The sequence below is a fragment of the Dama dama genome, chromosome 18 (genome assembly GCF_033118175.1).
Source record: "Dama dama isolate Ldn47 chromosome 18, ASM3311817v1, whole genome shotgun sequence".
Lineage (NCBI taxonomy): Eukaryota > Metazoa > Chordata > Mammalia > Artiodactyla > Cervidae > Dama > Dama dama.
The window spans coordinates 27,381,803-27,402,181 of NC_083698.1; the positions used below are offsets into that span (position 1 = coordinate 27,381,803).

The 20,379-nt window shown below is 39.7% G+C and overlaps 1 protein-coding gene across 2 annotated transcripts in view; it reads left to right on the forward strand.

Annotated features, from left to right (window-relative positions):
• Window positions 1-1,876: 1,876 nt before the first annotated feature.
• Window positions 1,877-20,379, forward strand: part of ITGB8 (integrin subunit beta 8) — a 95,170-nt gene continuing 76,667 nt past the window's right edge. The window contains exon 1 of one of the 2 annotated variants that reach the window (XM_061165039.1): window positions 1,877-2,014. In XM_061165039.1, coding sequence (XP_061021022.1) covers window positions 1,888-2,014 — 127 coding nt within the window. In that variant the 5' untranslated portion in view covers window positions 1,877-1,887. Of the gene's footprint in view, window positions 2,015-11,255; window positions 11,557-20,379 lie in introns of those variants that run through there. The other variant, XM_061165041.1, reaches the window with a different exon arrangement.

Sequence of the window (20,379 nt, forward strand, 5' to 3'; positions counted from 1 at the left end):
GCCGCCTCCCGGCTTGTACCTAAACTTCTGAGCTGTAAACGCGCAGAAAGGCCCTCCCACCTCCTCTCCTTAGCCTCACTCTTCTGCTTCGCCGCCCTTTGTAACTTCTTTGTTCCGTTTATTCGGAAGGTGACGCTTAAGGTCAAAAGATCCATTGTGACTAGCAAAAGCCCAGGGCCACCACAAGACTCTGGGAAGAATAGGGCTGTCCAGCTCAGGGCTGAGGCTCCAAGCAGAGGAGGAGCCGTGAGAAATTTCAGCCGCAACTCCGGGTGCAGCCCCTGCGGACCGGCCCAACTCTCCAAGAGTTGGGAAGACGCTCGGCAATCTTGCGGTGGGGTAAAGGGTGAGCTACTAATTCTGCAAGCAAAACGGGCAGCGCGCACCATCGGAACAGAGGGTGTTGGGGGCAGGGAGAGGCCTCTAGACTCCACTTAGTCTGTGGTAGCGGCCGAGCAGTAAGTATCCCCCAACAAAGGGGCGCGCAGCGTCGGGGTCAGAGGCTGGGACTGTCGCGCAGCGCCACTCTTGCTGAGCGTGTCTCCGCGCTTGCTAGGCGAGCACTGGGGTGCAAGGATTCCGGGAGGAGGGGGAAAGAGAACCGGCTGTGCGATTCCTGCTGCGCGGCTACGCATCAGGAGCTCTTGTGAACGATGGGAATGGCAACTATCAGAGCCAAGGGGGAGAAAAAGAGCTGGAGTGAGCAAAACAAAGAGCGAGTGTGGGCCGTGGTGACTTCATGCCTCACCAATGTCCCGCCCACGCTGCTCCGAGCTGTTGCTGCCGCCGGAGCCGCTGCCGCCGCGCCTGCGGGCGGCCGGGGCAAGGAGCTCTGTAGCGTGGGGCGGTTTCCTAGCAACTCGCCGCCCTAACGCTCCTTGCTATCCACACTTTGGGAGCCCCAACCCCCCTCACTCCAGACGGGGGCCGGGGCATGATCATTCCTCCCCCTCCCCTCGCCAGCTTCGCCTCGCCGGAGTGCACCCCAGAGCGCGACAGCTGTCCGGGCTCTGGACGGCGGCACGCCTGAGCCGCACACTGGGGCCAAGAGAACCAGGGCACGAAGCTCCCGCCCCGTGAAACCAGGCTCCTGCGCCCCCGCGGAACCTCCCCTCCTGAGCTCTCGGTCGGTCGTGCGCTTCACTTCGGGTCAAGCAGGGAGCTGCGATGCCTCGCACTGTGTCCGCCGACGCCGGCGGGGGCTTCTAGAGCGCTCAGGGGCCGCCTCCTCTGGTTGCTGGCACCTCAAGCTTCCTCCCTCGCTAACCAGGACGCTGTCGTTTCGACTTTGCCCGCTGCTCAGCTGACGAGGCTGCAAAGCTGCAACTAACTGAAGTTGGCCTCCCTACCCACCTGTGGAAGAAGCTCGAGCTGATTGATGCGCCATCGACTTTTTTCCCCTTCGGCCTCGCCAACGTCCCCTCCCACAGATGCAGCATCACCCACTGAATGTACATTAGGCTGGTTTTTCCCCCAGCTTCGGGCTTTGTTTGGGTTTGATTGTGTTTGGCTCTTCGCTAAGCTGATTTATGCAGCAGAAGCCCCATCGGCTGGGGAGAGACAAAAGCTCTTTTCTTTGTCCCAGAGCGGGCTGCGGAGCCTTTGCTCGCGTCGCCGCCTCGGGCCATTGGCCGTCAGAGGAGGTGCTTCTCGCGGAGCTCTCGGGACCCGCAAGACTGCCGAGCTGGGAGGGCCGCCTGGGCCCTGAGATGCCGAGCTGTGACCAGGCCGGCGTACCTGCAACGTTTGCTCCGAGCCGCGGGGTCCGCCTGCTGGGCCTGCTGGAAACGTCCTAGCAACACTTGGCACTTCGCGCCGCGGAGCGCGAGCGCGCATCCGGTTAGCAGCCAGGCGGCGGGCGCGGTGCGGTGCGGGCTGCTTTGCATTATGTGCCGCTCGGCCCTGGTTTTCTTTACTGCCACATTAGTCTGCCTGCAAAACTGCAGGCCAGGTCCTGCCCCATTCCTCCGGGCGGCCTGGATGTTTTCAGTTGTTCTTGGACTGGGCCAAAGTGGTAAGTTGTTTTGTTTTCTTTTGTTTTCTTCCTTTTCTCAAAGGTCTTGGGCTGTCAAGAAGAGGCTAGGTAAGTGGCCGGGTGACAGCCTCCAACTGCGTAGAACTGAAGAAGGGCGGGTGTGTGTGGCAGTATTCTCCATCGCAGGTAGCCCAAGGGAGGCCAGGTGTCAAGCAGTATTTCCTCCCTGGAGTGACAGCAGTAACTGCTTGTATCAGGAGACACTATGTGTTGCTCAAGGAGGCAGTAACAGAATGAAAGTTTGGAAAGGTGGTGGATATTTACAGAAGCCAGTTTAGGTGTTCCGCTTCATCTTTGAAGGTGTCCTCCTTGAAGGCATCCTTGAAGATGCTCTCCATGTTTCTAGCATTTTGGGTCCACTACCCACTAGCTTGCATTTGATTCAAGCCTGAGAATCAACTGGTATAATGAGAGTGATGGTCCTGTTTTTGAGTCCCTGAAGGAAAAGGATAGCAGCACACGTTTATGCTACCTTAGTGCTTATCCTGAATTAACTGAACACATATGAAGAATATTCCTTCTCTAAGTCACTGTTTTCTCAGCTCAAAAAACAGCTGCCAGCTAAGTCATCCCTCAGTGAGATCAATGCCTGAGACTGAGACCCTGAGACAGAAGCCTAGAGCAAGACTGCCAGCTTTCATTCCAGGCAAGCCACTTCTGTCAGAATGACCTGATTTGGAGAGGATACTTCTTTATCATCTTCATTTTATAAATCACAAAGAAGAGCTCAAGTCAAATAGTGCATGAAAAGGTGTTTTGGCACTTCTGAATTATATGCAAATTTAAGGTGGTAGTACTGGATTGTTAACAAACAGTAAGACAAAGTAAGTAATAGTAATAATCATGAATTTAGGATGAGTTCTTACTGGCATTAAATAAAAGGCAAATATTTATTTTTACCAATGCAGTGATTATTGCCATACTTTTTAGAAAATGTTACTTTATCTGTGTTTGGTCATTGAACTTTTGAATTCTATTAGAGCCTTTCTCTCATCTCTCCTATTAAAGGAGACTTGTAATTGTTTTGTAGACTAAACTGTTCCTCTATGCTTTGAATAGTCAAATTTCTATAATATTAAATAAAAATTAAAACCATGAAGTCATAACCATATAAATAAGAGTCTATAATGGAAAAATGCTATCAATTGGTTGCATATATAGCTGTCTGACATTTGTTTCAAAAGATTTACCCAGTTATGTGAAATGAGAGCAATTAGAATTAATTTTTAACTTGTGGCTGTTTGTTTGGCTTGTAAATTAATTTTAAATAAGTGATACTTAAGGCAAAGGGAAATGTAGCATCATTAATTGTCTCAAGTGAAATACTTGTTTGTTGCAAATTTTCTGGATTTTGTAAATACACACACACATATACATTAGTAAAACGATCAAAACTTGTGTCAACAAAGTATATTTTGTCCCCAGTAGGTAGATAAAAGAAAAAGTCATACATGCCCCCAGATTCTGCTAATAATAGTTTTTTTTTTTTTAATATTAATTGTGTTTGTTAAGATTAGTCAGGTTCTCCTCTAATAGCTGTATTTCCATCCAGTGACTGTAGCTGATTTGAAGCAAATATTATGAATGGGCTCCCTTGCACCTGCAGTTGTGAAAAGGGAATGCTTATCTGAAATCAGAACAAGGCATCCTTTTCCCGGTCTCTGTCAATATACAAAGGTTTCTGATGTATACTGGTTTGCACTACAGTTAAAAACATGCAAAAAATTTAAATTATAGCCAGGACAACTCAGAAAATTAGAGATCAGCGTAAACTGTTGTACTTTTGTGATATAGCTACAAGTCTCAAATTATATGTCTTCACAGTACAAATTAGATGCTTAAAGCAGAATAGAAATTTAGGTATCAGTTACAAAGGAAATCTTGTTCCCCTGCTTGGTAGTTTACACCAAGGAAATGTTGAGGGCAATAAAGCTAAACAACAGCAACGACAGAAACCATAAACTGCACAACTCTGGGTTTAATTTTCGAAGTAGAATTTACAAGTCCCAAATATAATGAATATATAGTGAGCAAGGGGGATGTTATTAGTAAAATCTGAACATTATTCTGATCTAGAAAAAAAATTATTTGAGTTTGTTTTTCAACTTTCATTGGTGGAAATTACCGACAATCAGAGAAACAATAACACCATAAAATGGTTAATGAGTAACTGGAAAGCACTAAAGAATACCTAATGGTTAATATTTGCAGAGCTAATGTAGGAACACTGCTGTTTCTACCTTTGTTAGTTTTGAAAGGCTAAAAATCACTTTAACCTAAATTTTTATATAACAATGAGAGTGAAAAATTTCAGAAATTACCATTTCTTTTTAAAAAATGGTAGCTATTACAATGAAATTTCATCTTCTGTGCATAATCAACTATTCTTTTACATAAAAATCAACTGGATTACCATTGTTTTGTAAATGTAGTACTATTTTTACCTCAGAACATATTTTATAGAGTAAGTCTTTTCAGAATTCTTTATGCTTACCTAAAGTGAAAGGATATTTAAAAGAACTGATGCTTAATTTTTAAAAATCCAGTTTTCCAGATTATTTACACAATAAGCATGCAAAGTGCTTCTGTCAAAGTAACTGAGATACTTTTTGATAGAAAAAGCTTATGCTGTATATGAAAAGGGCTTCCCAAGTGGCTCAGTGGATAAAGAATCCACCTGCAATGCAGGAGATATAGACAGACATGAATTCTATCCCTGGGTCAGGAAGACCTTCTGGAGGAGGGCATGGCCCACTCTAGCATTCTTGCCTGGAGAATCCCATGGACAGAGGAACCTGGTGGGCTATAGTCCATAGGGTTGCAAAGAGTCGGACACAACTGAAGTGACTGAGCATGTACAAACACACGTATATGAGAAGGCAATGTTTGTGCTGTATATTTTCAAATCATATAAGTAGCTGTTATGATTTGGATAATGCCATAAAATTTATGAGCCCTCAAACTGTTCACCTGTTATCAAATTATCAGAAATTTCACCATTTAATGGGTTTCTTTGGATTAAGCATGGTATTGACACTCTGTTTCTTCTAATTTTTAACTTTATATTATGGAAATTTTCAAACAAGCACAAGAAGAAAGAAAGGTGTAAGGAATCACCATAGGTCCATAACCCAGCTTCATCAACTATCAACTCAAACCAAACTTCTTTCATGTCTTCCTCCCACTCATTTTCTTTTCCCAACAAGACTCTTTTGAAGCAAATATCTCATATCATTTTGTCCTAAAATGTTTCAGTAAATCAAAATACTAATAGAGGAGAAGCACACAGTTAATCACCATAACATGAACTTTTTTTGGCTGAAGTTTAGGGCCACAAGAACATCCACTATCTTTAAAGAATGTAGAAGTGAGGGAGGCAAGCAAAGACAAAGACAGTTTTAAGCATTTATTTTGCAGTGGTTCTATTATATAGCTCCACTAAAAATATTTGTTAAAGTATCCATGTATATGGAAAAGAAATGTAATTACTTTATTCTAATTGAATCACAGCAGGTATACCTTGTTTGAGTTTCAGTTTTAAAGATTGTTCCTCCTGTCTCTTGAATTGTCATTTTTCTCCTCTAGATCATTTATAGCATATGCATATCCATACATGCTGTAATAACTCTCATCTTTTATTCTCAGTCTCCTTCATAGCAAAAATTCTTGAAAAAGTTGTCCATACTTGCTATCTCCAATTCTCCTCACCTTCTCTTTTAAACCACTGCATTTAGGCTTTCTTTATCATCTCTGACGTTATGCCACTCTGTTATGATTACAGTGACCTTCCTATTGTCAGATCTAATGATCAGTTCATCGTTTTCATTTTTCTTGACCTGTCATTGGTCAGCGAGTTGATACTGTTGATCACTCCCACCTTTAAGGCACTCTCCTTGACTTCCTGGACCCACATTCTCTTGGTTTAAGCTCCTTATCCATTCCTGATGTTGGTTCTTTCTCATGTTCCAGCCTCCAAATACAGGAGTCGCCCAGGATTCAGCCCTCAAATGTTATTTTCTAGATATATACTGGGTCTTAGGTAGAGCGATCCAGTCTTGGGTCTTAAATATCATTTCTATGCTGACAGCTCCAGTCCTGCCCTCTTATCGAATGTCCACAGGGTCTAGCAAACTGCCTATTCAGCACCTCCACTGTAGGTCTGGGGCTTCCCTTGTGCTCAGCTGGTAAAGAATCTGCCTGCAATGCGGGAGACCTGGGTTTGATTCCTGGATTGGGAAGATACCCTGGAGAAGGGAAGGGCTACCCACTCCAGTATTCTGGTCTGGAGAATCCCAAGGACTATGTAGTCCATGGGGTCACAAAGAGTTGGACACGACTGAGCAACTTTCACTTCACTTCACTGTAGGTCTAAAGATAACCTTAAGATATTCAAAACTAAACTTCCCATATTCTCCTTCAAGTTTGCTCCTTTCACACTCTTCTTCATCTCAGTAAGTGATGTCAGTCTCCCAGTAGTTCAGGATAACACTTTGGCAGTGCCCTTGATTTCTCTAACACCTTCACTGTCAATGCCTGAGTTGGGTTGATTTCTCTGTTTCTCCCACATTCAACAGTCAGTTCACTACTTCAACTGCCTAAAAAGCTGACTTTGCGGTCTTTTTTTTTTTTTTTTGTCCATTCAGAGTTGATAAAAGTTGAATTAATACGGTAAAATTTTTTTTAATATAGGATATCTTCAAATGGTAGAACCATATATAACACTCTATAAAGAATAAGAGGACTGACCAGGTAGAAAAAGTTCTTAGCATATTACCCGCTGATAATTTTTTTAAATGTATTTTTAAAAGTATGTTTAAGTCTTAAAGATATATTATTTATTCGTGAATACATATATATGTACTAAGCTAATTAAATCTTGATTGGACTGAAAACATGATTAGTTAATAACAATAAAACAAGGGAAGTAAGAAGATATAGTTTAGCAGAGAAAGGGACATTGTTAAAGAGGATTTAATATAGACAATTAATAAGATAATCAGTTTCCACTCCAATTTGATATTTTTATGAGATGTAAAAGTACACGGTATATATGATATAGCAATATTATACTGCCTTTTCAGTTTTTCTGTACTCCATTTTGAATGATCCTTCCTTGAAGCAAACAAAGTATCTGAGATAATCTGGTTTGTGTTTAACAGTTTAGAGCCTTTTATGTCCCACCTGTTAAATTTCATTTATCCAGGTATAGTTTATGTTAAATTTCTTACTTTGTTCACCATGCCCTTCCCCAGGGCCATTCTGTTGACCACTAGATGGATGTCAGAGGGTACAGTTTTTATCTAAAGTTCTTTAAACTTTAATAAATGGGGCCAGGTATGCAGAGACAATCCAGTTTTCTTTAAAAAAGTAATAAACTATTTGCCTTGTGATACAATCTTTCTCTTGTTTGTACTTATTAAGCAAAGATGCTCAAAGCATTCTCCTTGAAAGTGTCTGTTGTATAGCATTCTCCATTATTTACATGACATCTTTTCACAGGTTTGATAGGTCTCAGTGAGGAACTTACATAAAAAAAATATTTTTTATGTTATTGAATCTTACCTTACCAAACTGACACAAGGAAATAGTCTTTTTAATATGTTCATTGAATGACCTGAAAACAGTCATAACCAATCCTGTATTGTATGCTCAGCCCTCCTTTGTCCTTAAAACTCTAGTCCCTGATGCAGCCCAAGTCTATACATTTAGAGTTTTGCCAGCGTGAGGACTGTGAGGCCCTAAGTATCTCCTCCAGTTCTATATGAAATATATTCTGTAAGCTATTTATTGATTATAAAAGAAGCTATAGAAAAAATAATATTTTATGCTTATGCATATTGCATTTTATTAAATCGAACAATTAGTGAGCTTCATAAGTAGGTGATCTAATTGTTAACCTCTAAAAATGTAACTTTTCCATTTGTATCCAAAAGATGTCATGTTAAGTATGGCTTCTATATGTAGTGGAAAGAAAGTGCAATGCTTATGTAATTTCACGAACAACTGGGTACTCTTTCTCTGTACCATGCACTGATATAAATGATTTAAATGATATTAATTTAATCTTCATAATAACACTGTGAGAGAGGTAGATTTGTTATTCCTGTTAAAGCAATGAGAAAACTGCTGAAACATAGAAGAGATAAGTAACTCATTCAAAATCACCTAGCTTGTAAGAAGAAAAGATGGGATTTGAATTCAGTTATGCTGCCTCATAATTCATTTTTAAGAAGTTTCTAGATGTTGCTTAAAGTTATACATTCATTGTGACTATCAGATAGAGGGCCTTTGTAAGGAGGCCCATGGCATATTTGGAAAAAGTTCTTTGATTCATCCCTTCTCAACTGTTGGTGTGCAAAGGGAATTGTGGTGGAAATCTGGGTGTTTTAGGGTTGTCCAGGAGGCAAGGAAGCAACGGCCACAGGTGAGGGCACATGGGAGGGCACAGAAGCCTAGAAAGAGAGACTGGGACTCCTTCCCTGGAGCCCGCTGGATGCCCTATAATGCTGTTGCCCTCACAAAATAACTGAAGAGAGGAGGATCAGACTGGCGAATCGGGGTCTGGTCAAAATATGCTTCCAGTGGAAGCCCTCGAATACTCCCAACTCAACCCTAAATGCTTCTCACTGTTTTCGTATGGGAGTAAGAAACGGGAAAAACAAGTGGCCTTATGAGAGTAATCTGGAATGAAACTCCACCTCCCAAAGGATTACCAATGTGTTAAAGATGTGTATGACTTGTTATGAGACAGAAGGGAAAAGGGAAAGTTCAGTCAAAGAGTTCAAAGAAACAAAATCATGATACAAGGCATCACATAATTGATCAACATAGGGAACATCACATTCTAGACACTTGGAGCCTCTCTGTTATAGAGCTTGATACTCTATATTGTTTAAAATATCATGTTATTTTTTCCTCCCTGCATTTTTACAAAGTAGGTGTCCCTTCAGTTGTTAAATACTTGCAGTGATTAGTCACAGCCAATAGTCTAACAATATCGGTCATTTAGAGCGTGGCATTTCTTGTGTATGCCAGGCTCAAGGTATCTACTGCTACACTTTCTTCAGGCAGAAGTTTTTGCTGGTTTTTTTGTGTGTGTGTACTTAGTGTCTTCAGTTTTATAACTATTTAACAATCAGCAGTTAGTTCACATCTATGTTGACTGCCTACAGATTTCTGAAACCGGTGACAGGTATATAGGTAATCAACATGTAGAGCTTGTTGAGTGAATCTTCACCCTTGTTTTCTGGACAACCACATATGGATATGGTATGGGACACTCCTTATTTTTTTGGTTCAGTCAGCTTTGTTAAATCTGGTATCAATGCAGATGTCTAGAGTTCCCACCTCCTTCATGGCAAATTTCCAGATATCTTTGAATGTCCAAAGGTCATGCTTCTTTTAAAGCCTACTCCATATATGCAGAGGATGCTGATGGTTTACTTTCTGGTCACCACCCCACTGATGGCAAGAACTGCCCTCTTGCTCACCAGTCTTTTCCATGGGAGTCATCCAAAAAGAGCAAGATATTGTGACTCTTCAGGCAGAAGTTTAATGCTGAGACATCAAAAGCTCTATCTAAGCACTAAGAATACAATGGTGCTTACATTCTAATTGAAGAGGACAAATACATATTCTATATCATGCATATATGTGCATGATATACTAACATAATCACAATTTATAATATAGGATATATATCACACATACATGTATATGTGTAGATGTGTGTGTGTGTGTGTGTGTGTGTGTGTGATAAAATGAAGAAAAAATAAAGCAGAGTGAAGACAGTGTTCTGAGAATGACTGGACAGACTATTATATACAAGCCATTCTAATAAGGGAACATTAGATTTCTTAAATGTTTTTCTTTCTATGGTAAACTTAATACATTTTACAATCTTTCTTATAGTTTAGCTCCTTCTTGAAAATGGGAGGCAAAAAGATATGCTAGGATTTCTGAGCTGTTGACAGTAATAGGAATTTTTTCTCTTTTGCTATTAAAGGGGATCAACTTTTCACTTATGGCTAGGAAGAAAAGAGTTCAAAGGTTGTGAGGGGGTGACGAGATGATAAATAAGTGGGTGATTTTAAGATGACTAAAGGAAAATGGAGGTTTTGGTTTTTAGCATCAATTCTTTGTTCATAATGGCTTATCAAATCTATCCCCTCCTTTTAATAGAATGCCACTAGGGTAGAGATAGCCTGAAATAGCCTTCATTCCAGGAGGCAAATCTTTTGGCAAATTCTATACGTGTCCTAACCAGTCTCCATTATTTCAAACCTTTGTCCACATTTTATCTCGCTACTCAAAACCTTCCATAGCTTCCATTGTCTTCAGGCTCCTCTGTATGGTATGCAAAGCTCTTCCGGAACATCCCATGCCTAACATTGTGGCTCCGTGTTCATACCCTGTCTCCTCATCAACCTGTGACCTCCTTGAGAGGAGAAATTGTTCCTGTTGATTCTGTGTTTTCAATGCCTGGCACACAACAGGCCCTAATAAATTATTTTTAGTAAATGACTCAATGAATGAGGTAAGGATAATAGTGATCAGTTTTAAATTGGGTAGGTAAGCAAATAAGCTGTATTTAGCTCTAATTCTCACTAGAATTTTATTTTTAAGAAATATTCTTTTCTTTTAAAAGTGAGTTCTGCTATGAAAGGTTTAACATTATAAAAGATGTTTGTTTATGCATTCCCAGTCCACTCTGAAAAGCAGTCTCTTGACTTCATAGGCAAATCTTTAGAAAAGATCAAAACAGAAACTTGGTACTTTTTAATCTACTTTTTACAAATCTGTTTTGTTTTTCAGATTTCTGTGATTCTTTTCATTTTTTTAATTAAATATGAAAAGTAACACTCATCCCTTATCCTCAATGTATACTTTTAAATTGATAACTGTTTAGATGATAGAAACTGAAATTTATAGTTATTTTAACCAAATACCTAAAAAAAAAATGTAATAAAAAGACCATTTATTCTAATAAATTTAATCATTATTCATCCAGATTTTCTTAAAGCATCTATAACTTATAGTTAACATTTACAAAGTATATTCTGTATGCAAGACACACTCCTGTATATATAGTATGAAAATATATTCTTTAACACCCACAACCCTCTGAGGTATATACTCTGATAATTGCCATTTTATAGATAAACAAACTAAAGAGTTGCTGAATAACTTGTTCAAAATCTCTCACTTAATAAGTAATAGAGCCAGAATTCAGACCTGCGTGTGTTTGACTCTGCACTCTAAATCATCGCTACAGACTATCTTCCAGGAGTAAGAAGAATCTGTATCACGGGCCTTTGGGGCCCTGCTCTGGCCCTCTCCACACCCAAGGAATGCATGGGGCATGCCTGTCCAAAGTCTTCAGTTCCCTTCTAGATCATCTTTAGAATTCTCTGCCCAAACAGCCCCAAACTACTTTCTTTAAACAGTGCCACCCGTATGCCAATCCCTAGGAGAGGGGAAATAAATAGAGCTTGGACATGCAGGCTGGAGTATCCATGCAGGTAAGTGATAGGCTATTTGTAATGCAGAATAAAGCTGGAAGTGAGAGAAAAAAGGGGCAGATTGAGGGCTGGAGGAATAACACACTGCCAAGTTCCCAACCAGAAATCTTAAAGAGTTCAAAATTCTAAATTGAGACCTAGCCTTCTAGGTCATTATCAATGCATGTTTATCAATGTAGGAAAACAGAACTTATTTTACTTAACAGTTTCTTAGCCTGGGTTTACTGTTTAATATTTAATCCTGTTATGCCTGCCATCATTTGTACTCTGGTTCCTGGCCCTAAAATAAGTTAAGGACAGGTCTGTCTAGTATATTAAATATTACTGGGGTGAGGATGACAGACAATGAATACACCATACATCACTCAATAAAGAGAACTACTTTATGTCAAGGTAGTTTTGGTAAAATTCTTAAAATATGTACAGATTACACTGAATTTTCTTGCAATTAGTGTCATAGAGGCTAGTGTATGTATATTTTTAATTTAGTTTTACTTTTTTATTTCCCCTTATTAATTTAAAACATTATAGAAAAGAACATTTTACTGACATGAATTAGCCAATTTGGTTGAATTATTCAGTTGGCATATATTTAATATCTATAAGTGAATTAATGTGTACAAAAAATTCTGCCATATTGCCTTTATGGACTAAAAGTGCTAGTTTTCAGTTTAAAAATCAGTTTTAATGTGATTTCTGTTTTGACAGAAAGTAAGTTAGTGTAATTTACATATCAAAGGAAAATGTAATAAAAGTCAAAATGGTTTCCACTGGGATTTTATAATTTAATTAACTACTGTTCTGCCTTCACCATAAGGACCAAAGACCCATCCTGGTGCTGCTGCTGCTGCTCATGTTCAGCTCTTTGGGAACCTATGGACTGCAGCCTGCAGGCTCCTCTGTCCATGGGATTCTCCAGAAAAGAGTACTAGAGTGGGTTGCCGTGCCTTCCTCCAGATCTTCCCAACCCAGGGACTGAACCCGGGTTTCCTGCAGATTCTTTACCACTGAGCCACCAGGAAGCCCAAATTCTTGTTAGGAAACTACTAACATTAAACAAAAACGTATTAAAATGATCTTCTCTGACATTTTAAAAGATTCCCAACTGAAAGTAGTTCAGGAAATAAGAATAAGATCATTAAATTAAAATTGCAGTGTTAAAATATAATGGTCTTATTGGATATATACTCTTAAGATGATTCTAAAAGACACTTTTATTTTGAATACTGTTACTCAAAGTACTAGCAGTTCATATTTTAAAATAGCACACAAAGTCTTAAAAAGTGGTCTTTCATGCTGACCTTATCAATGAGCCAAATATCATTACTAATGTTGTTTTGGAGACAGTTGTTACTCTCTTTCCTAGGTGTTTTTGTTGATGCTTCATTTTAATCTACATATACTGTTACATTTGTCAGAGTCGGTTGCCATTCCAGAACAGCAGTGGTACATTTTGATTATTGTAGAGAACTGCCCCAATAATCACAGTCTCCATGTGGTATAGAATGAGGAACCAGAACAGTGACCAAAGGCTGTTTCAAGCTATAGTCCACGGGAGAGACTGAATTTGGAAGGGCTGAAAATGGGAAAGGCTGGCAATGAAGACAGAAGAACAGAAGACTAGAAATATGTCAGCCCTGAAGAAATGTGCCAAATACGTATTAGATATGTGAGGTGTGCAGTGGCTTTTGGTCAGGAATGTTTTGATGTTTTGAACTCAGCCTCCTTTTAGGATTGAAAGAGTTAACATGCTGATAGTAAAATATACCCACAGTCAAGGTACTGTTGTTCCAAATATATATGTGCTAACAGGGTTCTATCCTTAGAATTGAATCACATTTTCCAAGGCAGAAGCATTTTTCCTGATTTCAATGGGGGCCCATATATTCAGTATAATTTCCTAGTAACTGTTGCAGGTACAGGGTAGGGAAAAGAGCTTCATCCTTACACAATGAGGGATGACCATCATGCTCTGAAGGAACTTCAGAATATTATGAGTTTGAACAAAGAAAATATTAAAAATTCAAAATTCTACAGGATCTTAAGGAGGTCCTTAAAAAGTGCCAGACTAGAGAATGTCTTTTTTAATCACCTACTCAAGCCAGGCTTGGAGGTCAAGCTGGCTACACCTAATGGTATAAAGTATTCACTGACTGCAGTAGAACAAAGAATACAGGAGAGTTTTGGGGTGTGCAGGAATTGCTGTAGAATTGGCTGTTCTAGTTGAAAACAAAGAACTCATTGTAGCAGAACTGAATTATTGGCAAAAAAGAGACCTAGCTGGTCTCTTTCTTAATATAAGGCATACCTCCCAAGGTATCACTCTATTATTGTCTTTCGTGCATTTGGTTTTGATTTATATGGTGAACTGAGGACAAGTGAACCATACTTTGCAAAAGAAAACCCTCTAGAAATGATACATGAGGCTCAAGTTCCAAGAGAATTTATCTGGAAGATGATAACACTGAAAAATACACTCAAGAAGGGAGTCAGTTTCAGGAATCCTGAACTTTGGTTTAAAATGTCCCTTTCAATGAGTGTTCATCCACCATTATCTAGAACCAGAGCCCTAAGGTGAAGCTTAATGTGTATAATTACAGTGCCCAACCCCTGAGGTTGGTAATGGAAACACAAGGACTAAATATTATTGGTACCAGTATTTAGTTCAGAGGATATGGCTTGTTTGATGCCTCTTGAAGACTTGAAGACCCCACCAGCCACCAGATGCTTGGTGTCATCTGATGGAACTAAGATGGGGTGTTAGAAGGGGTTAGGCATCCTGAGTATGTACCTGTGCCCCACTTAGACAGCATAGCACAGATGCAAAATAAAGCCCAGGGCCCCCTGTTAGGGAGCACATGTTGCTGACCCTTGGCTACTTGGAGGTCAGCAGAGCATTGATGCCTGAGATCATTGATGCCTTGTTCTTGAAGAGCAAGGCTGCAGGATAGATTATCTGGTGCTACACTTGTTGGGGCAGAAACCAACTTATAGGCATTTTTAGAAATCACGTGTCAGGGATTTGGGGACAAATTTTCCCTCTTAGAAATGTGTTTGATTTTGAAGTTTAAAAAAAAAAAAAAGGACAAGTGCTGTTTATGACTGAATTATTTGGTGGTGCAGAAATGTTTGGTCAGTTAGATATATAATTGGATATTACACCCTGCTTTCTCACAGGGCAGACTTCTCAAATACTACCCAGATGACATGGGTTTTTTTTCTCTTACATTGGGCACCTATAAATTTCTTTGGGTTTAATTTTTTAAACAGAAAAGACCATGTACAGAACTTGGATTTTCTTGGCCCTTCAACTAAATTACATACAGGTATACCTTGGAGATATTTCGAGTTTGATTTCAGACCACTTCAAAAGCAAATACTGCAAAAGCAAGTCACAAATTTTTGGCTTTCCTAGTGCATATAAAAGTTATACTTACACTATTCTATAGACCATTAAGTATGCAAAAGCATTGTCAAAAAATAATGTACATACATTAATTTAAAATACTTTATTGCTAGAAAATGCTAAGTATTATCTGAGCCTTCAGTGAATCATCATCTTTTTGCTGCATGGGGTCTTGCCTGGATGCTGATGTCTGCTGACTGATCAGGGTGGTGGTCGCTAAAGGTTGGAGTGGTTTTAGCAGTTTCTTAAAATAAGACAGCAGTGAAGTTTGCTGCATCAACTGACTCTTCATTTCATGAAGGATTTCTCTGTAGCATGCAATGCTCTTTGATAGTAGATATAGCAGTATTTCTTTCAAAACTGGAATTAATCCTGTAAAACCCTGCCGCTACTTCATCAACTAAGTTTATGTAATATTCTATGTCTGTTGTTGTCATTTCAAACATTTTCACGACATCTTCACCAGGAGTAGATTTCATCTCAAGAAACCACTTTCTTTGGTCATCCATAAGAAGCAACTCTTCATCTGTTAAAGTTTTTTATCATGAGATTATAGCAATTCAGTTACACCTTCAGGTTCCACTTTTTTTTTTTTCCTTTCTTTTTTTTTTTTTTTTTTATTAGTTGGAGGCTAATTACTTCACAACATTGCAGTGGGTTTTGTCATACATTGATATGAATCAGCCATGGATTTACACGTATTCCCCATCCCGATCCCCGCTCCCACCTCCCTCTCCACCCGATTCCTCTGGGTCTTCCCAGTGCACCAGGCCCGAGCACTTGTCTCATGCATCCCACCTGGGCTGGTGATCTGTTTCACCATAGATAGTATACATGCTGTTCTTTTGAAATATCCCACCCTCACATTCTCCCACAGAGTTCAAAAGTCTGTTCTGTATTTCTGTGTCTCTTTTTCTGTTTTGCATATAGGGTTATCGTTACCATCTTTCTAAATTCCATATATATGTGTTAGTATGCTGTAATGTTCTTTATCTTTCTGGCTTACTTCACTCTGTATAAGGGGCTCCAGCTTCATCCATCTCATTAGGACTGGTTCAAATGAATTCTTTTTAATGGCTGAGTAATATTCCATGGTGTATATGTACCACAGCTTCCTTATAATTCTAGTTCTCTTGTTATTTCCACCATATCTGCAGTTATTCCTCCACTGAAGTCTTCAGTTCCTCAAAGTGATTCATGAGTGTTAGAATTAACTGCTTCCAAACTCCTGTTATTGATATTTTGACCTATTCTCATAAATCACAAATGTGTTTGATGGTATCTAGAACGGTCAATCCTTTTCAGAAGTTTTCTATTGACTTTGCCCAGCTCCTTTGGAAGAATTGTTATCTATGTCAGCAATAGCCTTATTGAAATACATGTAAGAAATGTATTCCTTAAAGAAAACTTGCAAGTTTAATTTACTCCTTTACTCCATGGCTGCAGAATGATCTTGTGTTGCTGCTGCTAAGTCGCTTCAGTCGTGTCCGACTCTGTGCAACCCCATAGACGGCAGCCCACCAGTCTCCGCCATCCCTGGGATTCTCCAGGCAAGAACACTGGAGTGGGTTGCCATTTCCTTCTCCAATGCATGAAAGTGAAAAGTGAAAGTTAAGTCGCTCAGTCGTGTCCGACTCTTCGCGATGCCATGGACTGCAGCCTACCAGGCTCCTCCGTCCATGGGATTTTCCAGGCAAGAGGACTGGAGTGGGCTGCCATGGCCTTCTCCAGATCTTGTGTTAGGAGGCATGAAAATGAATTAATCTTGAATATCTCCATCAAAGCACTTAGGTGACTAAGTACATTATCAATAAGCAGTAATATTTGAACAGAATTTTTTTTTTTGAGCAGTCAGTCACAAAAGTGAGCTAAAAATATTCAGTAAACCATGTCATAAGCAAATATGCTCTTATTCCAGGCTTTGTTCTTCCATTTACAAAGTGGAATAAGCAGAGGAGATATATCATAATTCTTAAGGGCCCTAGAATTTTCCAAACAGTAAATGAGTACTGGATTCAACTTGAAGTTACCAGTTGCATTAGCCCATAACAGAAGAGTCAGCCTGTCCTTTGAAGCTTTAGAGCCAGGCATTGACTTCTTCTCTCTAGCTATGAAAGTCCTAGGTGACATCATCTCTCAATATAAGGCTGTTTTGTTTACAATGAAAATTTGTTGTTTGGTGCAGCCTCTTTTTATCAATTATTAAATGTCTTAGCTAGATCTTCTGGATAATTTGCTGCAGCTTCTATATGAGCACTTGCTGCTTCACCCTGTACTTTTATTTTATGGAGATTGTCTTTCCTTAAACTTCATGAACCAACCTCTGCTAGCTTCAGGCCTTTTTTTCTGTGGCCTCCTCACTTCTCTCTGCCTCCAAAGAACTGAAGAGAATTAGGGCCTTGCTCTGGATTGGGTTTAGGCTTAAGGGAATGTAGTGGCTGGTTTAATCTTTTATCCAGACCATTAAAACTCTCTTCATATCAGCAGTAAGGCTGCTTCACTTTCCTATCATTTATGTCTTCACTGGAGTAGCACATTTGATTTCCTTTAAGAACTTTTTCCTTCCATTCACAATCTGGCTAACTGTTTGGCACAAAAGACGTAGCTTTCGGCCTGTCTCGGCTTTCAACCTGCCTTTCTTACTCAGCTTAGTCATTTTTAGCTTTTGATTTAAACTGACAGGCATGAGATTCTTCCTTCACTTGACTGCTTAGAGGTCACTGCATAGTTATTAACTGGCCTAATTTTATTTCTGTAGTGTATAAAGGAATAGAGAGGCCTAAGATGAGGGAGAGAGGTAGGAGAATGGCATGTTGGTGGAGCAGTCAGAACAACTTAATATTTACTGATTTTATTGTCTTATATGGGCATGGTTCATGGTGCACCAAAACAATTACAAGAGTAACATCAAAGATCACTGGTCACAGATCATCATAACAAATACAATAATTAGAAAAATAAATATTGTAAGAATTGCCAAATGCTGCAGAGAGACACAAAGTGAACAAATGTTGGTAAAGTGGTACTGACAGACTTGCTTGATGCAGGGTTTCACAAACGTGCAGTTTGCAAAAACACAGTAACTACAGAGCGCAATAAAGTGAAGCACAGTAAGATGGGTGAGCCTGTAGATGCTTTTAGCTCTACATTAAAGAACTCAAGCTTCAGAGTACTCCAGAATTAGGCCTTTGAGCCCTGGGGAGCTGCCACAGTGGTAGAGGACCTACTGACTGGTCAATCCAATTTAAGATATTTGTTCAGTTCAGTTCAGTTCAGTCTCTCAGTCGTGTCTGACTCTTTGTGACCCCATGTAGAGGCCCTTACTGACAACACAGAACACCCAGAAAAATCCCAAGAAATATGGGATTACCTAAACTTTGGTAGTATCTCTCCAGCCTAGCAGCCCTCCTATATATGACTTACCTACAAGGAATTTGGGTCCCCAAAAAGTTTACACTTAATAGAATAAATTCACCTTTCTAAGGTTTGGGGGATGCTGTACAATAAGTGGCCTGAAAACAGTCTAAATTAGCTGGTCATACAAAGAAAGCTATTGGATGTTGCCGAGATATATAGTGACCCCCTCTATCTAAAAGATACAGGAGATGCTACATGAACACTGGGAGACTAGCAAGGAATTCTAGAATCTGAGAGGGCATTATCAACAGCTTATATAACTTAATTTATATATTAAAAATGGCATATTTGGTAAAAAGGCCTTTCATTCATCTCCCTTTTTAACTGTTGGTGTGCAAAGGTGAAGTATGATGTAAAACTGGGTGTTTCAAGGTTGTTTAGGAGGCAAGGAAACAATGGCCACAGGTACACCTGCATGTGAAAAGGAAACCTAGGAACAGAGTTTGGACTTGGGTTGTTGTTTGTTTGGGAACAGAGCAGAACCTCCCAGGGAAGAAGGGGTAGATAAACTGACCTATCTCTGCATACTCAGTGGATCTGAAAAATGGATCTGACAGGGTGGGGAGGCACTCAAGAGCCTGGGACATGCTAAAGAAGCAGCTCCTATTTACCATTGAAAAATAATCGTACTTGATTATATATTTAAAAGGTGGCTCAAATAGTAAAGAATATACTTGCGATGCGGGAGACCTGGGTTCGATCCCTGGGTTAGGAAGATTCCCTGGCGGAGGGCATGGCAACCCACTTCAGAGAGAAGCCTGGCCGGCTACAGTCCATGGGGTCAGAAAGAGTCGGACAAACGACTGAGCGACTAAGTACAAGCACATATATTTAAAAAGGCAGCTTGGGAGTCTTTAGCAGAAGCACAAATGTTGAATGTGAAAGGGGTGAGACATGAGGTCCATGGGGAAACTGAGTGAAAAACAGATGGGTTCAGAGATTAGACCTGGGGTGCTACAGGATGATTTAATTTTTCTGAATGGAATGCTGCTGTTTTGCCATCATTAATTGATCCAGCTGAATGGACTGACTTTCTGTAGCAACTTAACAATACTGTGTGATCTCTAACAGATAACACATATTTGGGAGCCAGACAGAATAGAGATGTAATCATGTAATAAAAGGATCTAGCAAACTCCTCAAGGAAGTTTTTACTGATCTTCCTTTTAGGTGACATCCTCCTGTCATTTGCCACCATTGCATCCAGCCTCTTCCTTTCATAGCACACTTGTGTGATATGTTAGTTTTTGCCATTACTCTATAAACTTTACAAGGAGAAGTAAGATACCATGCAGGTGGTTTAGCTGAGCTTAGAAACTGTGTGAGTACATAACACAAAATAGTGATGTGGGGCTGATGTGGGTGATCTAGGGTCATTAGTGTTGCAGGGCTTTTGACTTCTCCTGAATTAGACAGGATATAGGTTAAGTGTATCCTGATGGCAAGAGAGAACCTTGAAGTCCCTTCTAAATATTAATACTTAATTTTAAAATTTCCTGTGCTTCAGCAGAGAATTAAAGTGGAGAGCCTTCATTAACTGAAGGTTTCAACTACTTAAGTTTTACTATACATATGGTTCACCTTTTCAGGCACAATGTATTCCTAGAAACCATCATAAAGTACATCAACATAAAGCAAATTAAGGCTATGTATCCCTTACCCTAAAGGTATATGTGATTTACTTGCACTGTCTTTAGTTATTAATAGAAATTGTTAAGTCAGTGTATATTTCAGTCTCTGTCTAAGACTGTAAGCCAGTCTTTGTTTAACAGAACAAAGAAAAATTTGAGTTAAAGTAATTTAGGTATTCTAGGTAATATAAAGGTAAGGTTGGATCATATCTTAAGTATGAGGACTTGGTAGAAGTATTTGCGTATTTGAAGAGAAAAGAATTAGAATAATGAATGTGAGAAACTATGATGGAAAGTCAACAAGATATGAATCAGCAAGGCCTAGGGGTTAGGTAGGTGAGAAAGAAATTTGGAAGGAACAGTGCCCCA